This window comes from Gadus morhua, chromosome 14, assembly GCF_902167405.1.
Source record: "Gadus morhua chromosome 14, gadMor3.0, whole genome shotgun sequence".
Classification (NCBI taxonomy): domain Eukaryota; kingdom Metazoa; phylum Chordata; class Actinopteri; order Gadiformes; family Gadidae; genus Gadus; species Gadus morhua.
In genome coordinates, this window is record NC_044061.1 from 11,603,857 (window position 1) to 11,625,651 (window position 21,795).

The 21,795-nt window shown below is 42.1% G+C and overlaps 1 protein-coding gene across 1 annotated transcript in view; it reads left to right on the forward strand.

The window, feature by feature from the left end:
- Positions 1-21,795, forward strand: part of sbf2 (SET binding factor 2) — a 95,449-nt gene that overhangs the window by 17,396 nt on the left and 56,258 nt on the right. The window contains 9 exon segments of the mRNA XM_030376139.1: positions 5,915-6,052; positions 8,820-8,948; positions 10,476-10,586; positions 11,231-11,336; positions 15,344-15,476; positions 16,283-16,391; positions 17,627-17,740; positions 20,516-20,593; positions 20,900-21,013. Coding sequence (XP_030231999.1) covers positions 5,915-6,052; positions 8,820-8,948; positions 10,476-10,586; positions 11,231-11,336; positions 15,344-15,476; positions 16,283-16,391; positions 17,627-17,740; positions 20,516-20,593; positions 20,900-21,013 — 1,032 coding nt within the window.

The window sequence follows — 21,795 nt, forward strand, 5'->3', positions numbered from 1 at the left end:
CTGGCCTCATCCACAGCATTGGAGGAAGCACCTGTTAGAGGGCCTTGTCATTATCAGCCATCACTAAAGCCATCTAAAGGCCAGGCAGTGTGACGCAGGGCTGCTATTGTGCTTGTTTTCGACCCCAGGAGAAGACTGTTTACCCTCCTGCTTCGCATTTGTTTGTTTTTGTTTTTGTCTTCATGTATGAAGTACATTTTTACATATTTTTGTTGATTTGTTAGAACAAACATCGAGAGTGACAGAGTTGTTGCTTTAGGCAAGGGGTTGGTAGAACGTGTAGCAGGCAGGACGTCCCGCAAAAGGTATGCATCGATAATCGCTGTGTTTGTTTACAACACATCGAACGTCACAGGTGAGGCTTGATACTGCATAACGCTTGCTCTTTTCCAGTGATACCAATACTGCATTTGACAGAAGAATGGAGAGCAGAAAGCAGTTTGAACACAAAAAATATACATGCCAGAAGAGAAAAGTATCAAGCAGCTAAACACCGTGCTCCAAGTCAGGCGCCAGTCACATGATGGAAACGTCATGAACACGTCAGCAACATGCCCACGCTTACTTGTTGTGAATAATCCAGAGCTCTCGGATTCTCCGGACTTTACACTAGGTGCCTGGGCGGTTAAACTCCGGGTAAAATCTGGATATTATCCGGACAGAGAATGTCGGGCTTACGATGCATGTGTGAAAGGGCTTTAAGCGTTTGGGCTATAAGAACAATAAAGAAAGGAAATTGGGCAATGATTATTGGATCCGAAAATTGAGGGTTGCCTGTTATCAGCCTTTACCTCTTTAAATGTTCAATCCCCACTGGGACCATAGAGGAAATGCAGTAATCTTAATTTAGTGTTAGAAGCTCTAAGATGTGAGCCAGAATTGAAATGAATCTGACAGTAGATTTATATAAGAAAAGGAATGTGTAATTCCCCAAAGGGCCCTTTTTTATTTCCCCTTTTCATGCATTTCAGAATGTAATCGATTGCATATGTTGGGTTGCCGCATGTTCTTAATTTATTTTGTGTTCTAAAATAAACCCGTATTGGCCCCCAAGTGTAGAAAGCTTCCCTAAGGACTTCACTGATGTGGTTAGTTCAGCGGTGTTGTCTGTTTCAGCATGACTATGGTTGGCACATCATTTTAAGACATCAAAATGTTTGCAACAGCTCCCCAAAGTTAAGAGTTAATTCTCTCAACTCTCTCTCTCTCTCTCTCTCTCTCTCTCTCTCTCTCTCTCTCTCTCTCTCTCTCTCTCTCTCTCTCTCTCTCTCTCTCTCTCTCTCTCTCTCTCTCTCTCTCTCTCTCTCTCTCTCTTCCCCCCCCCCCTATACTATAGAGAGAGAATATATATATATATAGGCATGGGAGACATTCTGATGGATTAAAGTGTTCCTTTGTAAACGGCTAAAAATATCCCTGAAATGAACCATATAGCGTTGCATAATAGATCAGCCCTTTGAACTACAAGAGCATTGTGGAAGAAAGCTCTGGTGTGTGGAGTAGAAGTCATCTGAGCACGCCACCTCCACTTAGGGCTCCACGTGTAGATGGAGCCCAGACCATCTGAATGGATTCAAATCCTTCTCCACTTTGACCGATTGTTCAACCCTTCTTTACTCCGTTTACATCAGAGATTCAATGAGTCATGAGATGGTTGTGTTGTGTTGTTATGCAGACTCTTTGGGGCTGTCTTGTTTTGTTGTTTGTATCATTCTGTCCTTGAAGATGTGTGTGTGTGTGTGTGCGTGTGCGTGTGGCGGTGCGTGCATGTGAACGCACCCACTTAGCACTCCTGTTTTCCTCACTTCCTCCTCGGCTCACTATGAATAGATTAGAGGACCTAGCGCAACTCAAGACACTTCCTAGTGCAAATCTCCGCATGGCCCTGGCCGCAGCCTAGGAAGTCGAAACGACCCCTGTCTCTTGTGTCGTGTCCATCCGCTTCTCCTCTGGAGCTGATAACGCTGGACACTCGGACACCGGCTGCATACACCGGTGACCCTCTCAGCCCCCTCTAACCCCCTCCTCACCCCCCTCCTCAACACCTCTCACTCTTCTATTGTGTTGTCTTCCTTAGCACGCGTCTCCACACATTGGCTGATGGCTTTAGGAGGAAGGCAAATCAGGAGGATCATGGGAAAATGAGGCTGGCAGTGCACACTGTAGCTACGGTTAACACACACACATCTGTTGCTGTGTTTCCCTGAGCCCAGTGTCTGGGAAATCAGTTTACTTTCAGAAAGCCTGGAATTTTTTTTAAAGACGGCTCTTTGTTTTTTATACTTATTTTTATTATTATTATGCTTTAACTATTTGGACATTATCGAAATCAAATCTAACAATTATATTTTTTGTCCAGTGTCCATTACAACCAAGTCACTTTTTTGATTGTCTGACGTGTTCATGATTTATTGTTTAAAATCCAGGAATTCAGGCTAATCTATGATGGGGGAAGAAAACTGAGACTGTTTTCTTGGAGCTATTCCACAAGCAGGAATGCTGTGCATTCCAATCAGTTGAGATAGTAGTGTTTTCCCATTAGCCTGCCCTTTTTTTCTTCTTTTTTTTTACTCAAACACATTGGTCTTGCATCATCCATGTTTAAAGTACTTTTCTTTTTTACCGTGATCCTATTTTCTATATTTTCTCCAGATAATGGCCCATGCTCATTTCAATTAGGGCAAACTCAATTTATCAATCCCTCGTGAACCATGCTGTAAAAAGGCACTTTTATCCCGTTGCCCCTTACCTAATGTAAATTCTGCAACACAATTTCCCAAATCTGTAGTCTTTAAATAAGCAATGATTGAAGAGATGTGGTGCATTCACATGTTTCATCAGGCTATGTGCAATGTTTTGCATTTGTGAATTCTAACAAAACTTCTTGTTTTAGCCAATCCACTCCCAAGAAAAGGTGTAGTTTCGACTGAAATTGATAGATAGGCATGGTTGCCTCAACATATTGAAACCAAAAAAAGTCCATGGTTGCGTTTGAAAAATACTTTTGCAGCACTGCACCAATTCAAAAATATTGCTCCTAGCTAAAGAATAAAGTATTATGAATTATAATGGTACTAAGAAGAGACTTTTATGATGCGTATTCTTGGCGGGGTGTGTGTGTGTGTGTGTGTGTGTGTGTGTGTGTGTGTGTGTGTGTGTGTGTGTGTGTGTGTGTGTGTGTGTGTGTGTGTGTGTGTGTGTGTGTGTGTGTGCGCGCATGCGCATCGATTCTAAATGTTCCAAGTCTAACGGCAATGCATGTATAATTACACAGCCTTGGCCATTGGAGCCATGGACTGGCTTTAATAGAGGTTTGTCTACCCTTGCCCCCTCCTTTGCTTCCCTGTTGTGATTCCTCACCGGTCAGGCAGCGTGTCTTGTGTCACATATAGACAGTGGATAGCAAGGTCGGTGTAGGGGATTCATGCCTCACCAAAGCACATGATGAGGCAAGATTGGTTGCAGAGCAGTGATATGTCACAGGCACGCCCATCCCAATAGGCCATGGATATCAGGACACCCCCGACATACCTTCCCTGGTGCCATTGTCACTTGACTGGGATCTAAAATTAGAGGTAGCACTTTCTTTAACTCCAATATGACTCAGCTGTGTGTGTGTGTGTGTGTGTGTTGTCCGTGCACGTGCATTTCAGTGTACGTGCTTGACGGGGCGTGCTTATCTGTGTCAACTTTCTGTAGGTGCTTTTGCAATATCAATGTCAATACGCGAAGCCCAGCACCTGTTGCACCGCAATTCATCGGTATAGGATGGCATTTAGCAACTCGATAGGAGTTTGTTCTTTCAGCTGCCACGGAAGCCTCTGGTAGTATTCTGTACGGCTATGCTACTTGAACTTGTGCTGTCTGGAGGTCTACCCAGCTGAATACCTCAATCAAATGCTTTTCTGGCAACGAGTGTACGTAGCGGGAGACCAACCGCACGCGCCAGTGGCAGCATAGCTTGTTACTACTAAAGCACGTTGATAGACTGGCTTTTAAAAACACGTATTACTGTTTGGCAGACTGCAGCGGCCTGCTCTTTTCGAAAGACTGTTGCTTTTGCCGTTCTGTCTGTAGTCACTTCTAGCATTCAAATATTTCTCCCCTCTTTTTTTACACTTTCTTTCCTGACACAAAAAGTTAAATGTCTCCTAGGAAAAACATCTAGCCCTTTGTTTGAGGATGTTATTTAATAGGCCAAGGATTTTCTTCAATTTTGAATACATAGAATAAATAAAAATGGCTGTGAAACAAATTCTGAAATTGATTGAATTGCAATGAATTAAATGTCAATATAAATGTATAAAGGAGTCCATATAAATACATTTTCATCAAGAAGTATGCATCTTAATGTAATTTATCTGTAATATCATCTTATTTATTGCAGGGGACATTGATTACATAATTCAACCTTTATTTCCCAAATCTTCCATATTTTATATTCAAATCAGTTGGGAATGGTTATTGTCACAAATATATGTCTGAATAGAGCAGAAGCCGAATAATTTCTAGTGGATGGAAGGACAGTATGCTACATGGTGCGTGCTACTCATGGAACATGGACATGGACCATGAAACATGTGATTACTATTTTCTAGATTCACCTGTGTTTGTCCTACAATGATATTAACCATAAAAATGATTCTTTGCTTGCTCATGTTTTTTTTTTTTTTGGCTCACTTGCACGCACAGGAAAACTGACACAGACAGGCAATTACGCCTCTGTGATTTCCCCTGTTTTTATAAAGGGTTTTTGATTGAAGTCATTCTGTTGAATGCCAATTTCTTACTGAGTGCGCCATACTTGTGTTATTTCTATTTCTGCTTTCTTTGATCTCCCTGAGGACATTCCATAGGGGACAAAACAGTACTAATCTGGGTTGGACTTTAACTAGCCTTTTGGTGTATGTGATGTATCACTTTGTATCACCAGTTTTCTTACCTTGAACCCTTCTCTTTTTTTTGTAACAAAGTAAACAAATATCCTTTTGTTCGGTTAGTGTAGTTTCACAAATGACCAGGCCCCCTTTTTTTTTTTCTCAGTTTTATACTGCAACTTACTAGCAACCTACTGTAACTAGTGGGCTAGAAGCACATCCAATCAGTACCATTATCCATGTTGATTAAGGGATACAGTTCTGGCTGACCACATTACATGTGCTGATATTATTTCTCTAGAAGCTGCACATGCGTCAGTGTTTTTCAATATTCTCATTAAATGAGATTGAATGATTGAATATTTTAGGCTTATGTGTACATTCCTAATATATTTGAATATACAGTACTACAGGATTTAGAAGCCATCCAGATCGCAGCCATCTTCAGCTATTATAAACAATTTGGGATTCAACTGCATGATGACCATCACTTGACCTAAAATGGACTTTTGATCCCTTTCAATTATTACTGGCACAAAGTCTTTCTGGTCTCTCTCTCTTTTTATTGATCCAGCTGTGTATTTGATTATCATTGTCTTTTTGGCCCATGAAAAAGACAGTACTTTTCCATTGCTCTTGTAATGGGAAGTATTTTGCTTGTGCACAGACATGATAGTTGGCTCTATTCATCAGACACTATGGAATGGTCTTATGCTTGATGAGTTCAAGGAAAACAATTATGTGGTATTTCCCATTGTGATGGCCGGACGCAGTAGCTAGACCACTGAAACAGGACATCCTGTCAACATGCCTCATCGTGTCATCAGTAGTATGCTAGCTCACATATTAGTTTTTAACTCTAACTGGTGGAATACCCTATAGGGACTTGTTTATCCCTGTTTAAAAATGCCTTTGTTCACAACGTTGAGTTGACCTGCCTGCGACCTCCCTTCAGCCTCTAACTGTGTGAGTGCTTGTGTTGGCTTTTGTCTTTCACACATTTCTGATGCGATGTATATTGTGTTTTTTTTTTGCAGTTCTGCCAGCCAGGAGGTTGGAGGCTATCCAGGGAGAGGAGAGCACCCACGTTCTTCACAGTTGTGCTGACTGATATCGAATCTGACCGGCACTACTGCTCCTGTCTCACTTTCTTTGAGGCTGAAGTAAATCTACAGGTAAAAAGCAAGCACATTGGTATAGGCCTTCATCCATTGCATTACACTTCAATAGGCTATTTACCATTGTTAAAAGATCTACAACCAACGACTTCGATTGGGGAAAACTTTGTAACGCTATATATGTATCTAACGTTTACACACGGGCGCAGATACCAAAAATAGCTACTAACCCTTATTGAAGAAACTGTGATTTAACATTTGGCTGAGAAAAATACTCTGGATGTGTGTGTATGAGCCATAGAACTTTAACTGATGGATTGTACACCGTAGCACGATGCTTACAATCTCTCTGTAAAGGGAGGTGGTGGCAGATCGTGCAGACATTAATCGGTCACAATCTAAAATCGTTATAACGCACACCCCTACAATCTTGAATATGAAATGTGCTTTACACTATGGCGTTACACTATTAGTTTCCGGGAAGCATAATCCTCTCTCAGATGTGAAACATCTAAATAAACTGATGCCCAGAAATGGCCCCAGACATCAGCTCACCATGTGGCGTTAAACTATAAGTGTCCAAGAATTATAACCCTCTCTCGGACACCACCATCAACATCAACCACTGCCAAGACAGAGCTTGAAACATCCACACACAGTTTGGCTTTATACTGTAAGTGTCCAAGAAGTCTAACCCTCTCTCAGACGCGAACATCAACACCAACCACTGCCCAGGAAGTGTGCCTTTTTCGTGATGTCAAAGAGTATACTTAAATTGATTACAACTTCATAATAAAGAACGCCACCTGTGTACGGAGCAGGGTACAATGTTCAGAAACTGGTAAGAAGAGACTGGCAAAAACAATGGCGTAGTTTACAACGTTGAGGTCATATTTCCGATTTTGTGTTCAATGCCCCTTTGAAGAGCCACTGTTTCAGATGGAATTTGAACACTGTGATAAAGAAGAGTTTTAGGAAAGAGGGGGTGTGTGTTATCCCTATGTTTACGACCCGTGCCGACTTTATGATACTCTTTATTAATACCGTTGTTGTGTAACGTTACGTTATAATATGCAATGTTGTATATGAAATCAGCCACCCACCGTAGCATTTTATTATAGGAGTCCGGGAAGCCTGACCCTCACTCGGACACAGACATTAAATAAAGCGCTGCTCAGTCGGACCTACACCATCCACACACACCATAGGATTTTACCCATTTTTTCTCTAAATTGGGGACTTATTTCAGTAACAGTGGTTAAATGGCATAGATTACTATGTTCAAGGTCATATAAGACAAATTACAAGACAATAAACATTATATGTTTTAAACCAAAATCATTTGGTTTTGGGTTCAATCATTTTGACCGGCTACCTTGTCATTATGGTTCACCAAATGCTAGCGGCTCAATTTTCATTGTCAAATTCATAAAGATTCTGTGACCCTTGCGTAGTGTCTGTTAAATTGTGCTCCTTTTGGAACAACGGGACTAGTTGAACAACACCAATTGTATTTTCTGTTTGTTCTTTGTGTTATGGTTATTTTTGTTGTGGTCATTTTTGTTAGTGATTTTTGTTGTGGTTCTACATTTTGTTTTGTTTCAGTTAATTTGGTCTCTTGGGGTATATGGGTATATTATATTTTGGATTAGACATGCCACAAGACATTGAATGGTTTTGATGGTTTTGATGGAATGGTAGGAGTCAACAATAAACTTGACTCCGAAATTAAGAGACCATTCCACTGTTTGCCCCCACGCGGGGATTTTTCCATAGCTGAAAAAAACAAAATGTCAAATGGTTAACATAAACAACTGACCAATTGCTAACTTTTATTCTTCTCTCTGGCCACTTTTGTTGCTTCATTGCAGATTGAAAGTTACTCAGGAATCTGGTCATTTTGCCACCGAAACTTGAATTTGTTTGTTATATTCCCCTGGGGGAATGGAGGGAAAGTTCATTGTATTGTAAATCCTATTATATTGAGGCTGATTTGACTTTATTTAAAACATTGCCTGATCCTCCTTTGCACTACAAAGTAATGTAATAAAACAAAGTAAAAGTAAAAACAGAAGGATCTCTTAAAAAGGACACATGGGTCGAAGGGGGTTGGTTAGAATGTTTAACACAATAATGCAATGATCGAACCAAATACCCTTTATGTGACACGATGCTCTCTCTAAACAAAGGCCTTACCCCCTATACCGGTGTGTATTGAAGAGCTAAATCTAGCCCTCTCCCTTACTGGTATCTGTGTAAAAATAAATAGAATAAGCACCCAAAATCATCCAGTGATTCAGCACGTAGCTCCAACTTTAATGAGAAAACGTGAGGAGGCTGATTAAGTTGGCTCTCTCTCCTCTAAAACAAACAATGTCCTAATCTACCAAAGTGGATTCCAGAGAGCTCAGACGTGTGGTAGAGGAATGTATTTTCTCTCATAATTCAACAAAATCCTAAGAATAATGGTGAAGGTGGAGTCCCGTCTGAATGGGGATATTCTGATCCTGTGCAATTTGGTTCTGTGACGTTGCGAAGCCCCCATGGCATATTTTCATTGCCTGAAGAAATATACTGATTGTGATAAGGGCTTCTGCGAGTAATGAGCCCTAGGGGGTAGGTATCTTTGGTGTGCCAGACAAGGCTTGTGGATCCACAGTAGAGGCAATTTGAACCAGACTGAGACAGTAGGCATGTATGCCAGGAATGTGTATAATGAATGGACTGTTGGTTAAGGTATTAATGTTGAAACGTGGGCTACTTTCCATGACACTGTGTTACCATCCCTACAATCAAAGCTTTTTTGATTTTGATTTTTGTACAGGGGTCCAAGGCAATCGATGGGGATGGGGATGAAGACGAAGAGGAAGATGGCATGGTTCAGCCGGCTCAAGTATTTGCACCAAAAAGTCTCATCCTTGTCTCCAGGCTGGATTTTCCAGAAATATTCCGGGTAAGAGGACCCCACCTCATTAAAGGTTGATTAAAACATAGTTTTCCCCCCCTCCGTCGTTCCAATGCAATACATCACATTGTTGGCATATCTCTTCAATCGTCTGGCAAATGTTTCCTCTTGTGTTACTTATTTTGCCTAATGCGAATGTTTGAGATTATCCCTGACTAGATGTTACAGTTATGCCAGAAATGGCTGAGCATAGTTGGTGTGTTTGTGCTTGCTGCATCTGTAGCACATCAAGGATTCTTGTATATGACACGATTCAGAATCAGGTCACATATTTAACTACTTAAACATGGAAATGTTGGACAAATTTCCCCCTATTATAAAAAGAAAGCAAACTATTTAATATTATAAACTATGTAGGTTTTTTTATGGAGTTTATTTTTTTTATTATTGTTATATCAGTACATTGTTTGAAGAAATGGCCTGTATTCTGCCCAATAATGTCGTTTGATGGACAAATTGGTGTCATGTTTTTGTTGACGTAGTGTTGAGGTATTACACATCCAACCATTGGACACATTGCAGAAAGAAGTAGAAGCCTAATAGTTAATATTCCTTATATGGAAATTCAAGGGGACTATTTTCAACAGTTATATGTACCCATCGTTAAAAGTACAGTGACGAACAGTAAGCACTTGACAATAATTAGGTGAGTGCTGCAAGCAGCACTCCACTATTGTTCATAAGTTTTATTCTTTCTTTCTTTCTTTCTTTCTTTCTTTCTTTCTTTCTTTCTTTCTTTCTTTCTTTCTTTCTTTCTTTCTTTCTTTCTTTCTTTCTTTCTTTCTTATTCTCTACAAACTTTGGGACCTAGCTCCTTCCTCAATTTTTCAACTAGAGACTCCATTCAAATTTAAAAATGTTCAGAATAGCTTGGAATCGCGGGCGACTTTTCAGAGTCTTACAGTGTTTTATACTTTTTAAGATATTCTACTTTTAAAATACTATCTTTTTTTTAACACGGGAGTCAATGGTAGGACGGCGGAGCTGGTCCTCTGGTACTTCAACTGTTTAAGACGTAACTAAATCAATTCAATTTTGTCTTCGTTCAAACCATTTTATCATTTAAACTTTAATCAGAATCACAGTTTTAGTTTCATACCGGCTTCGTTTTCAGTTGGTCTCATTGATTAACGTTGACGCTGGAGAATGAGGACGTTCGGCAGTGTTGCCAGATTGGGATGCTTTTCCGGCCAGATTGGGCTACTTTTGGAGGACATCCAGGCAGTGTTGCCAGATTGGGCTGTTTTTCCCGCACTATTGGGCTACTTTTAATCACACACCGGCTCGCTATTCTCTTAAAGACACACACACACACACACACACACACACACACACACACACACACACACACACACACACACACACACAGTGCAAATACATGATATACCTTGGTGAAGACCAGATGGGTAAAACAATGAGACCCCAAGTTGGTTGTGGGAGTTTTTCATGAGGTTAATGTTGTGCTTCGTCAATAAAATGTATTGTCTGTATTGTATGTTTGTCGTCCCCTCCCAGGGCTGTCTGGGTCTGATCTACACGGTGTACATCGACAGCCTGAGTTTCCCCTTGGAGGGTCTGGTGGCCAACCTGTTTATCTTCCAGGTTCCAGTGGCTGGTGGATCCCAGGTAAGCAACACTTGGACTGTACTCAAGGTGATGGTTCAACTCTCATTTCAAAGGTGGAATTGGGAAAGATGCTACTGGAAGTCCCATCTTTTAACAAAATAACTTATTTTTATATAATATATACAATGAAGGTAAGTTTTTATGTTCGTACTGTTGTCCTCAAGATACTCAAGTTTTGGTTTTATTCAGGGAGTTTATTTCAAGGCTGCCAATTTGAAATGCGCCACCTTGACAGTTCAAGAGGCTGGGCTGTGTTGTAAGTTTAACTACATTACAGCATGTTTCTGCTAGGCCCTAATTACAAAACAATTGCAGGCCTTATTTTTCAGGTTGCACTTATTGGCCTAAATGTGTAATATCAATAGAGGTTGTGACCTTAATGACTGATATTAACACCTTGTTTTCTAGGCGTTTTTCTGTTCTATTTCATTAAATATATATTTCCGACACATGTTGACTTGTTTGACTGAGAAAACAACCACATGGTTGTCGTCATGGTTGCGAGTAATTAATATTCTGTTATATCAGTACTGGCCTTCTGTAGTTCAGGAATATCGTATTGGGTTGTGAAATATGCCTCCTACTAGCTTTGCTGTATTTCCCTGTCTAAACCCTGCTTCCCGCGTTGTGTGTTGGTCAAACAGAAGCTGTTTTCCCTGGGAGCTGGGGATCGGCAGCTCATCCAGACCCCTCTGAATGACAGCCTGCCTGTTACCAGCAAGAGTGTGGCCCTGCTCTTCCAGCAGCTAGGTGGGTCCAACAGTCAGGACGCCCCGGACGCCAGGGACATGTCCACAGGGGAGACCTGGGCTGGCACATACGCCCCCAGCTGAATAACAAACTGTTTCAATTGGTCAGCCCATCACATTTGGCTGCTTACCAGCCATTATCTAGGTTTGAGACAGTATCTTGGACAAACCAAAACACAGGAAAGCACAGATATTTGTCATTTGTCAGATTATCAATAACAGCCATTTCTTTAAATTATCATTTTTGAATCTCGATCGTTTTTACACACTCCTCTGCAAATGTCCAGTGTTGTGCCATGCCTCTCCTGAGGCACCCCACCCCTCCTCGAAGAGTCTAGACCCGATGCTGTCGGACACACACTCAAAAAGTATTACCCAGTCATTCACAATATGTTCTCGTGCTTGTTACCGATCAATTTCTTAGGGAAGGACATCCAAACCAAACTACTTTACCAAGCTACTGCATCATGCTACTAATATTATTACTACTACAACTGCTACTGCTAATACTACGACCGCAGTAATGAATGAAATTTGGTGGACTTTGTTCCAAACCGTCTTGCAATACCAAGAGTGCATAGACTCCTGGCATGGTTGACCCCCATAATTCCCTTAAGGCGGCGACACACCGGGCCGAGACTTGAGTGGTCGGTGACATGAGTCTCTTTGGTGTGTACGGTGAAATCGGCCACGTCTGCGTTCTTTTCAGCCGATTCAACATGTGTAATCGGCCATTAGAGTCGTTCAGTCTTTCATCCGATAAACAGTGAAAGAGAAGACGATGTCGACACACTCTCTCAACGCATTGTTTGGCAAGAAATGTCACTACTGTCAAATGCCGATTTATGAGTACATTACCTTTTGAACTAGGCGGCATGTTTCCAACATCTATGACGCTAATGTGGTGACTTAGCAGTGATGATGCTACATGAGGCAATTATGATTTACATGATTTTTATTGATCGTTCTGAATAATCACAGTTGAAACCCAGCAAATTATCCTCTTTTACACACAGTCAGACTGTCTTATATCTTGCCCCATTGAAAAGGCACTGCACTATGTTTCGGACATGAAATGAGTACGTAGTTCATCCCTGATCTCTTTGGCCCTTGCTGTTACCCACTTAGTGCGTCTAACTTTTCTCCTTATTTTTCGCTTGCGACTTTCTTCTTCCAAAAGAAAAAGCACGAGAGCTGACAAGGCCAGTATCTTTGTATCAACATCATCCTTTGTTTGACAGCAGTGCCTGGTGATGACCGCGTGCTCTCGTTTTGGTCTAGAGAGAGGACCTGGTATTTCGTTTTTGTTTTTGTTTTTTTGGACCACAACACAGATTAGCGCCGCCTGTTGTTTTGGAGACATTACATCTAGCGCCAACACAACGTACGGCAGCAGCTGTAATCGTGTAGGTGTGTACTTCCCATTTCGGTTGATCGAGTCGGCCAGATTAATAGCCCGACTTCATTTACCGACGCGAATCGGGCAGTCGGCCTGGTATGTCGCCACCTTTACAGTGAGAATCACTTAAGAAATACCTGTATCTATCCATGATGAAGTCAAACAATACAAAAATAATAAATATAAATATAATAATAACAACTCTCAATCCAGCTTGACAGTGTTGTATTACCGTAGTACATAAGCTTACTGACTAGTGACGGTGGTAAAGTTCAAGAGGCTTCTCAAAATGCCACATGGTATTTATCATGCCTTTTACTCCAATCCTGCTTTGCAGTCTGTCGTAATGTTTACCTCTTTTGTTTGCCTTGCTCTCAAAGGCTAGATTCTGAGTATTTTTCACGTTGATTCAATATTGTTCCACTTTATATAGTATTTTCAACCCAAATTTATTTTCAATGTCAAAACAAAAATCAATAGTCAAATACCAATATGCTTACCTCATAGCGTTCAGTGGAATCCGATCTCATTTATCACTTGCTATTTCTTAGATTTTCGCTGGTCGGTCCTACTTCACCAACTTATATGCTGTCCGGGGATCATGTGGATGTCTAGAGCGTCAGATGTCCTCCCCTTCACCCTGCTGAAGGGACACAGACCAAACCCTGGTCTGTGTCAGTCCTCGCAAGCCTGTTTTTCGTCCAACTCGTTTGACAAATATCTAGGAGTAGACCACAAATCATAGTCCAAAACTTGTATGTCTGAAATATGGACTCTTATATGCGTCATCGCCCCTGGTGGACTAGCTCACCTCTCTGGATGTTACGTTAGGTTTGCGTAGGAAATAATGGATGTTGTTTTGTTTATTAAATCTTTCAATGAATTGCTTTTGCTTTCTAGCCATATTTCACAATGGCATTCAGCCGCAAGAGAAGACACATTTGCGTGGGCCTCCTCGTTACCTCCCTGATCTTACAAAGCGTGTTAGTCTGAAAGTGTCATGAGTTTCTCGTTTGGGGAGCATAAATGTACAATATGTGCAGACTCGTGGATCAAGCTGAACTTTCGTTGACAATGTCAAGGTGTGTTGGGGAGCCCTTTTAAATGCTTTGTTTGGCATTTGAGTGGGGACGGGGGTATTGTGTATACTCAATAAACAATGCTAAGACAAAAGCACTATTTATTAATCCACGGGCTGGACTAATATTGTCCATTGCACCAGGTCCTGTTTTCACAAAGCCGTTTAGTGCACAGCATTGTCAGTATTTCACCTGATATACCATCAGCTCTTATTCATCTTCCTGGCCATTTACACAGTGATTATCCATCAGGAAGCCTTCCTCTTCACGTCAATGTGCTCAGGCCCCCCCGAATTCATGCTCTGCCCATATAAGGTGTGTGTGTGTGTGTGTGTGTGTGTGTGTGTGTGTGTGTGTGTGTGTGTGTGTGTGTGTGTGTGTGTGTGTGTGTGTGTGTGTGTGTGTGTGTGTGTGTGTGTGTGTGTGTGTGTGGAGATGAAGGCTGGCAGAGTGACACGTGTGGGGTCCACGTAGTCCTCGTCAGCGTCACCGTAGAGGAATGTGTGTTACATGCCGCACGGCGCAGGAAACGCAGCCCCCGGGGGGACGAAGGAAGGGGCCGTCAATAGGCTAGGCTGTTTGGTGTTTTCTGCTTTGGTCTCTTCTTGTGTTGTCTGGAACTGTTACCGTCTTTCTTTCCCTTTTTTTTATTTTTATTTTCAAGCTAGGAAATTCCGGGCTGTTTCCATACGGATAAGTAAACACTTGAGGTTCAAAAAAAGCGGTGAGCTTTGATGCCATGGTGTAAAAGCACACGGGAACATATGTGCAATATTTAGACAGTATATCCTACAATGTCGCATTGTCTCTTAGCTTGGGCACCTGACGTTCAAGGTGTTAGCATAACCGTAGTGTGTATGTATAATTGAGCTATGATTTAACACAGTTTGGTTCATCTACTGTTTATCATCCTTTTTTAATAATTTTTTCATTCTGTTCAGGCGATCTTCGGTTTCCTGTTTACAGTTGTTGCGACAAAAAAATCTTGAGCCAGACGGGCAGAAATGCAGTCCCAGTGAGGAATACGTCTGCCAGTGTTCCTCCTTTTATCAATCCAGTGTTTGTGATAAATAGCTCTGTCAGGTCCTTGATAGGAAACAATAACAGGAACTCTCATAGTAGAGTTTATCCGGACTGTCACATTGGTATTTAGCATACTATTAATTATACAATATAGAAGTCCCTAATATCCTGTTGTTTGGTGACGTTGTGTCTCCCGACGCAGCTTCATGAAGTCCTATTCATGTACCGGTAGTTACAATTTCATGGCAAGGAGAAACCTTGGCAAAGGTTTGCTAAGGGGTAGATGGACCTATAGCATGTTTTATGTTCGGTTAATCTAAATGTATAAAGGTGTGGTTTTGTGGATAATACAAGGGGCACGTTTGGACCTTTGGACAAAGCTACCAATACAGCTTACATATTAACTCACCAAAAAAAATGTTTTTCATGAATTGTGATCGCTTTTTTCCCTAGACCGATCAAATTCCCATGCGGAACCTGACCCTCCTTTCACTTTCGGTTCTGCAGGGATCCAGAACGTCCTGAGCCTGTTTTGTGCGGTCCTGACGGAACACAAGGTGCTGTTCCACTCCACCAGCTACCAGCGGCTGGGGGAGGCCAGCCGGGCGCTGGAGGCCCTCATGTTCCCTCTCAAATACAGGTATGGTGTTCCATTGTCCTTGAATGTCCATTGGCCCCATTACTGGTACAATGAATAGGTGTCAAATGCCCTTTGTACCGAATCTGTTGATTTTAGATGATTAATTCCCCCCTTAATGTCGTACTAGTTCTGAAGTGGAAATGTACAGTTGTCCCTTACTGAGGTACACCTTTACACTGTCACATGGTCACAAGTCCCTATCCCGTCCACAAACACTGTACTTACCGACACACATTGATTCCTAAAGACAAAAGTTCTTTATTGCCATTGTTTACATTCACATCATGCTAAATGCTATTTGGCAAGGTCAGCACACAAAAGTCACTTTGAAAAATTATATCGGTAACAAATGTTTAAGCGAGAGGCAGACCTGTGTTCTCCTTTAATACTGCCCATGCCTTCCTTTGTTTAGACCCTCCTAGCAGTTCCCTGGTGATGAGTTGAGATTCATTCCAGCTTATCTGAAGTTAAGGCACAAAGCACACAGAGCGTTGTTTTGGTTCTTACGTGTAGTCCATATTTTGTTAACGGATCATGGCACAAAGTGCATGAATGTAACGGGGGCTGTACTCACTTCGCATAGGACTCAAGTCAATCTTGGTTGTTGAAATTTAAAAACATTGTTTGCGTCTGTTGCAACGTGCCATGGCATGCTCATCTCCAATTGGTTGGTTGAGCAAATGTTAATGTGAGCATTTAAAAAGTCATGTGGATTTCATATTCTTTGTTGTTAGATGAGTTTGTTCCTTATTCCATGATTAATGAATTGTGTACTGTTATATTCTCTTTCCATTCATCCAAACTAGTTACCCCTACATTCCCATCTTACCTTCACGGCTACTGGAGGTGTTGAGCTCCCCTACCCCCTTTATTATTGGAGTGCACTCCATGTTCCAGACAGAGATTCAGGACCTGGTGAGTGGAACCTTTTTGCCTGATGGAACATTTTAGCTTTGACCAATTTTTTTATGGGATCAACATCATTCACATTGCACTAGTGTCGTAGGATCTGTAGGGTTACTGAATATAATCTGAAGTAGGTTTAACAAATTGCCCTGTACATTATTTGATTATTTTCATATTTTATATGATTTCATTTTATGGCCTAGGGCAATATGAACCAACAGCCTGTTACACATTCTCTTATATCCAACATTACCTAACATGATGTACCCAAACAAGATAAATCACGTTTGCGGTTGGTCTGTGCGACTCAAACATTAAGATCAAAACACTATTCCAAGTAAGAAGCTCCTGAGTTGTTGTATCAAAAGTGATAACACCCCTTTGGAGTTTCCATGACAGGTTGAGTCAGGAGTTGGAAGGCTTGAACGGCTTTTACGGTAAATGCCGTGATGTTGCCAAACAGATCAATCCCAGTGTTTGTAATAACGCTGTTTAAAAGAACGGCGTTAGGCAACGCCGTTATTTTTTCAGTAACCGGGTAATCTAACTAATTACTATTTCCGTCGTTACAACGCCGTTACCGTTACTGTACGTTAAATTCGGTGCGTTACTATGAATTGATTGAATAAACTGCGTAATCCGATCGCACCCCTGGCTCCAAACACAAACTGCTAGTGAGGAGACCAGGTGGGTTAACAACGAGATAAGCGATTCTGAATGGCTAAGGCAGAGTCACGTTTCATGGTAGCCAATCTGAGCCAGTGTTGTTACACACAAGCCAAGACGCGTGCGCCACACACACACACACGCACACACCAAACAGATTCGATGAAGCAGCAGAAATGGCGAGTCCGGAGCAATCCGATGAAAAGTTGGCAGTTTCTGTAGTATTCGGTAGATGTTACACAGCCTTTGCAATTAAGCAAATTAAAATTCAGTTGGAAGTATATCAGGGCCTTGAATGGGCAGTTCAACCATTTAACACATTAAGGCCAAGAAAAATCCAAATTCTTTGAGATGTAGCAACTTTCTTTTTTTACAGTAATGCAAATAGTTACTTTCCCTGGTAACTAGTTACTTTTATTATATAGTAATTCAGTTACTAACTCAGTTACTTTTTGGAACAAATAGTGAGTCACTATAACTAATTACTTTTTTAAGTAACGTTCCCAACACTGCTCCCTAGAAGTGATCCCAAAAGTGAACCCAAAGCAGCTGATGCTTTGTATCTTTGTGTTGGCCAGTTGGATGTCATCATTGCTGACTTGGACGGAGGGACAATCAAGATTCCCGAGTGTATTCATCTGTCGCTTCTCCCCGAACCCTTGTTAACTCAAACACAGACCGCCCTGTCCTTGGTAAGCATGAAACACACACACACACACACACACACACACACACACACACACACACACACACACACACACACACACACACACACACACACACACACACACACACACACACACACACACACAGCCATCATATAGGAGGTGAATGGCAGTGTTGCCTCTAAATTTAGACCCCAGTCAAGTGACAATGGTACCAGCCTGGGAAGGTATGTTGTGGGGTTGCCCTTACACCTACCCCGCCACATCATGTGCTGCCCTTTCACCTACCCCGCCACACACACACACACACACACACACACACACACACACACACACACACACACACACACACACACACTAACACACTAACACTATTGTACATGACCTGATATAGCAACAGAGAATAGGGATCTCAACATGTGCTCACTCCCAAGTGACTGCATGTATGTGATCATATTCCCATGCTATACATGCAAATAACAAAGTACACCTGACTGTATTGTTGCCATAGCGACCTCGAGTTGAACTCAAAACAACCAAACAAAATACCTTTTTAGTTTGTGATCTACTGCCCAAGTGGGTTATTTATGCTGGGGACTAAAGTGTCCGAGACGTTTAGAACAAACTGCATATCCATAACGCTTTGCATATTCGGAAACGCAAACGCATTAACGGAAACGTAAAAGACACAACGCAACAGCAAATGCTAGAACACGAATACAAAGGCCACAACAGTTGTTGGCATTCTTAAAGGTTGGGTATGGGATTTGCGAAACGCCAGCAGATTTTGAAAATAAACAAGTCAAATGGTCCTACCCCCTCTCCTTCAACGCTGACTCTGACTCCACCCATTCCAAGTACATGGACGCGCAATCATGCACGAGTGAACACAGATGCGCGAGAGTGAGCCATTAGCTAGTTAGCCAGCTCCAGTAGCTACCGCAGGCTAACAACAAACAGAAGCTTGCTCTGGGTCACGAGCTTTGAGTACGTGCAGGAAGGGGTCGCGCGGGGAGTGGGGGAGGGGGATTGCAGTGCGACCGTTTGATTGACGTACTTACTGTCCAATGCAACTCGGTGGCTCTGGAAATCATTGGCGTTGGAGTTTTTCGAGCCCTGCCCGTTCCACAGATGATTGACTTGTTTAATTTTCATGTCAGTACTTCTAACTCAGTGGCTGTAAGTGGGTTATGATAAGGATTTCAAGTAATTTTGCAAAAATGGCCAAAAAAGCGAATTCCATACCCAACCTTTAATTATGTTTTGGCTTACATATCTCATGATATTGTTGATTTTAAGATCTTAAATATAGTATACAATCTTTAATTTGTGATAGAACACATACATAAGGACATATCCTAATACATATCCAATCCCTTTAGGGTGTCCTTTAGTGTGTGGAGTGCACACATGGTGCACATATGTAACACACATGGTTACATAAAGGTATATATTAGTGCTGTCAGTTTAATGCGTTATTAACGGCGTTAACGCAAACCAATTTAAACGGCGTTAATTTCTTTAGCGCGCGATTAACGTTCTTTTGGCTTGGCAAACGTTGTCGTTTTTTCACCTGCTGTCTAGCAATAACTAGACACGTTAGAAAAACTACAACACCATACCGGATCTAGCAACACCGGAAACAAAACAACAAGCACGCCGCACAACTTGTTGGGGCAAGCAAGGATACGGAGCGGATGAAAAACTCCTTAAAAGTGTGTGTTTGTGTGTCACTCTGTTCGAGCCTGCACGAGAGTTCAATGCTGTTACGTCTTTCAGACCAATCGCAGTTCAAGGCCCACCTGGGCTTTACCTCTTCGGGAGGGGCCGCTCAGTTATTCCCCTCTAGACAAAATCGACATGGTTGCGACGTTGACAGTTTGTTGCGTCTGAATGAGAGGATGCGGGAGCACAGCTCAGGCTGCCGGACGGCGCTGCAAGGAACTTTTATAAATGCAATATAGTTATCCCACAGTTATCAGCCCGACAGCCCTGAAACGTTACCGGCTCACCGGGAATTCTCCCGACTCTCCCGATTACCACTCCGCCACTGTGTGTGTGTGTGTGTGTGTGTGTGTGTGTGTGTGTGTGTGTGTGTGTGTGTGTGTGTGTGTGTGTGTGTGTGTGTGTGTGTGTGTGTGTGTGTGTGTGTGTGTGTGTGGGCGTTATTCGATAGCGTGGTAATATGTATAGGCCTACGTACGGTAGGAATATTCATACTGGTTTAAATAATAAATGTTATTGTATTTCCCATCTTTGCTGTGCAAGAGTTTTGTTCGAAAGTTCAGTGATTGAAACAAATAAAAGCCTGGGCTACTGAAGTTTAATGGTAGGCCTACCACTGTCATGCACCTACCCGATGTCAAGTGGACCGGGTTGAATTCACTATGGGTCTCTCTTCTTACTGTCCTTCTCAACACTCTCTGATCTCACTAAAAGGCTAGCAGCACGAAATCAAGGGATATTTAGAATAGAAAAAAAATTGCAATTAATCGCGAGTTAACTATGACATTGATGCGATTTAAATATTTTAATCGCTTGACAGCACTAGCATAAATATATATAAAGGCAAAGAGTGTGTGGCAAGCATGTGAGTAAGGGTATCTGTGCTTCGCATACGTCTCCTTACAACACGTCACCATGGGGTCTTGTGATCCAAATGGATTGCATACTGTATTTTCTTTCAGTGTCACGTCGTCAAAAAATATTTTATACTTTTCTCCCGACGTTTCTCCCTTCTGATCATTTGTAAAAAACACTAACTAATGATCTTTTTTGACTGTGTGTTTTGACTCTCTGTAGGTATTGCACCCAGATCTGGAGATAGCAGACAATGCATTCCCCCCACCCCGCACTGCTCTGTCCAACCTCAAACTATTGGTGAGTGCCAACACATCACCCACACCCTCCACCTCCACTGGTTCTTGTCTCCATGGTGACTCTGAGCCCCCAGTGTCCTCCCCATCACAATCACACAAGCATGCTGCCTCTGCCTTGCTAGAGCCCTGGTCAACTGTTTGATTTGCGGTACAGTCAATGCTGGCAGGTGGTGCTGTTGGCAATAAGCCATGACTGTAAATCCTATTAAAGACTCACTTTGTGGTTGATTCCCCTTATCAGAGTTAGCGTTTGTGTCATAGCTTGTGGATGACTGTGTGTGTTTGTCGGTGTGGCTGTTATTTCCAGGATAAGGAGGTGAGAGCTGTCTTCCTCAGGCTCTTTGCGCAACTCTTCCAGGGTTATAGATCATGCCTGCAGCTCATCCGGATCCACTCTGAACCTGTCATTCACTTTCACAAGGTATGGATTGCAGTTTTTATTCCTTCTGTTTGTTAAAGGGGTCCTATTATGCTTTTTCGACTTTTATGACTTATAAACGTTGTTATAATGGTTGATAGTCATGTTTAACCATACAAAAAAACGATGTAGATTTTCGGGAAACTCTTCCTCTCATCTGGGCGCTTTCAGCATTCTCTGTCAACGCTCGGTTTCGTCCTTCTCCGTCCCCTCGCCCCCCTCCTGCCAGCCCAACTCCATTGTGATTGGTTACCTTCCTTGAAGCGCGCGCGCGGGCAGATTTGACCAGGCATATGGGGGCGCGGCAGGAGTGCCTCTACGTAGATGATTTCCCGGAAATGTGAACAAGTGAATCGCAAACGTTGTCCCGAGTGTTTAGCGCTCTGCACAGCCACCCCAGACTGTCAGCAGGGAATACGTCGAAATGCATGTACGTCATTATTTGACACTTTAGTATGGTTAAACATGACTATCAATCAGTATAACAACGTTTATAGGTCATAAAAGTCGAAAAAGTCCCTTTATCCATTCAGAAACTCGGAAGTGAGCCTTTCTTTTGTTGTTCAAAGTAAAAAGCAATAGAATATTAGACATGAAGCCGTATTTGAATTTGCTGAAGAAAATGTTTGTTTGCCTGAGGCAAGAGATGTTGTGTGTGCAATGTTCCGTGAGCATTCTGACATGCTAGCTAAGCAAATGAGCACGCCCAGTTGCCGCTTTGAAGCAGACTTGGTTGTTCAAACAATGGGGTAGATAGTTTTGATTGCGAGTTAGAGCACCTCCTG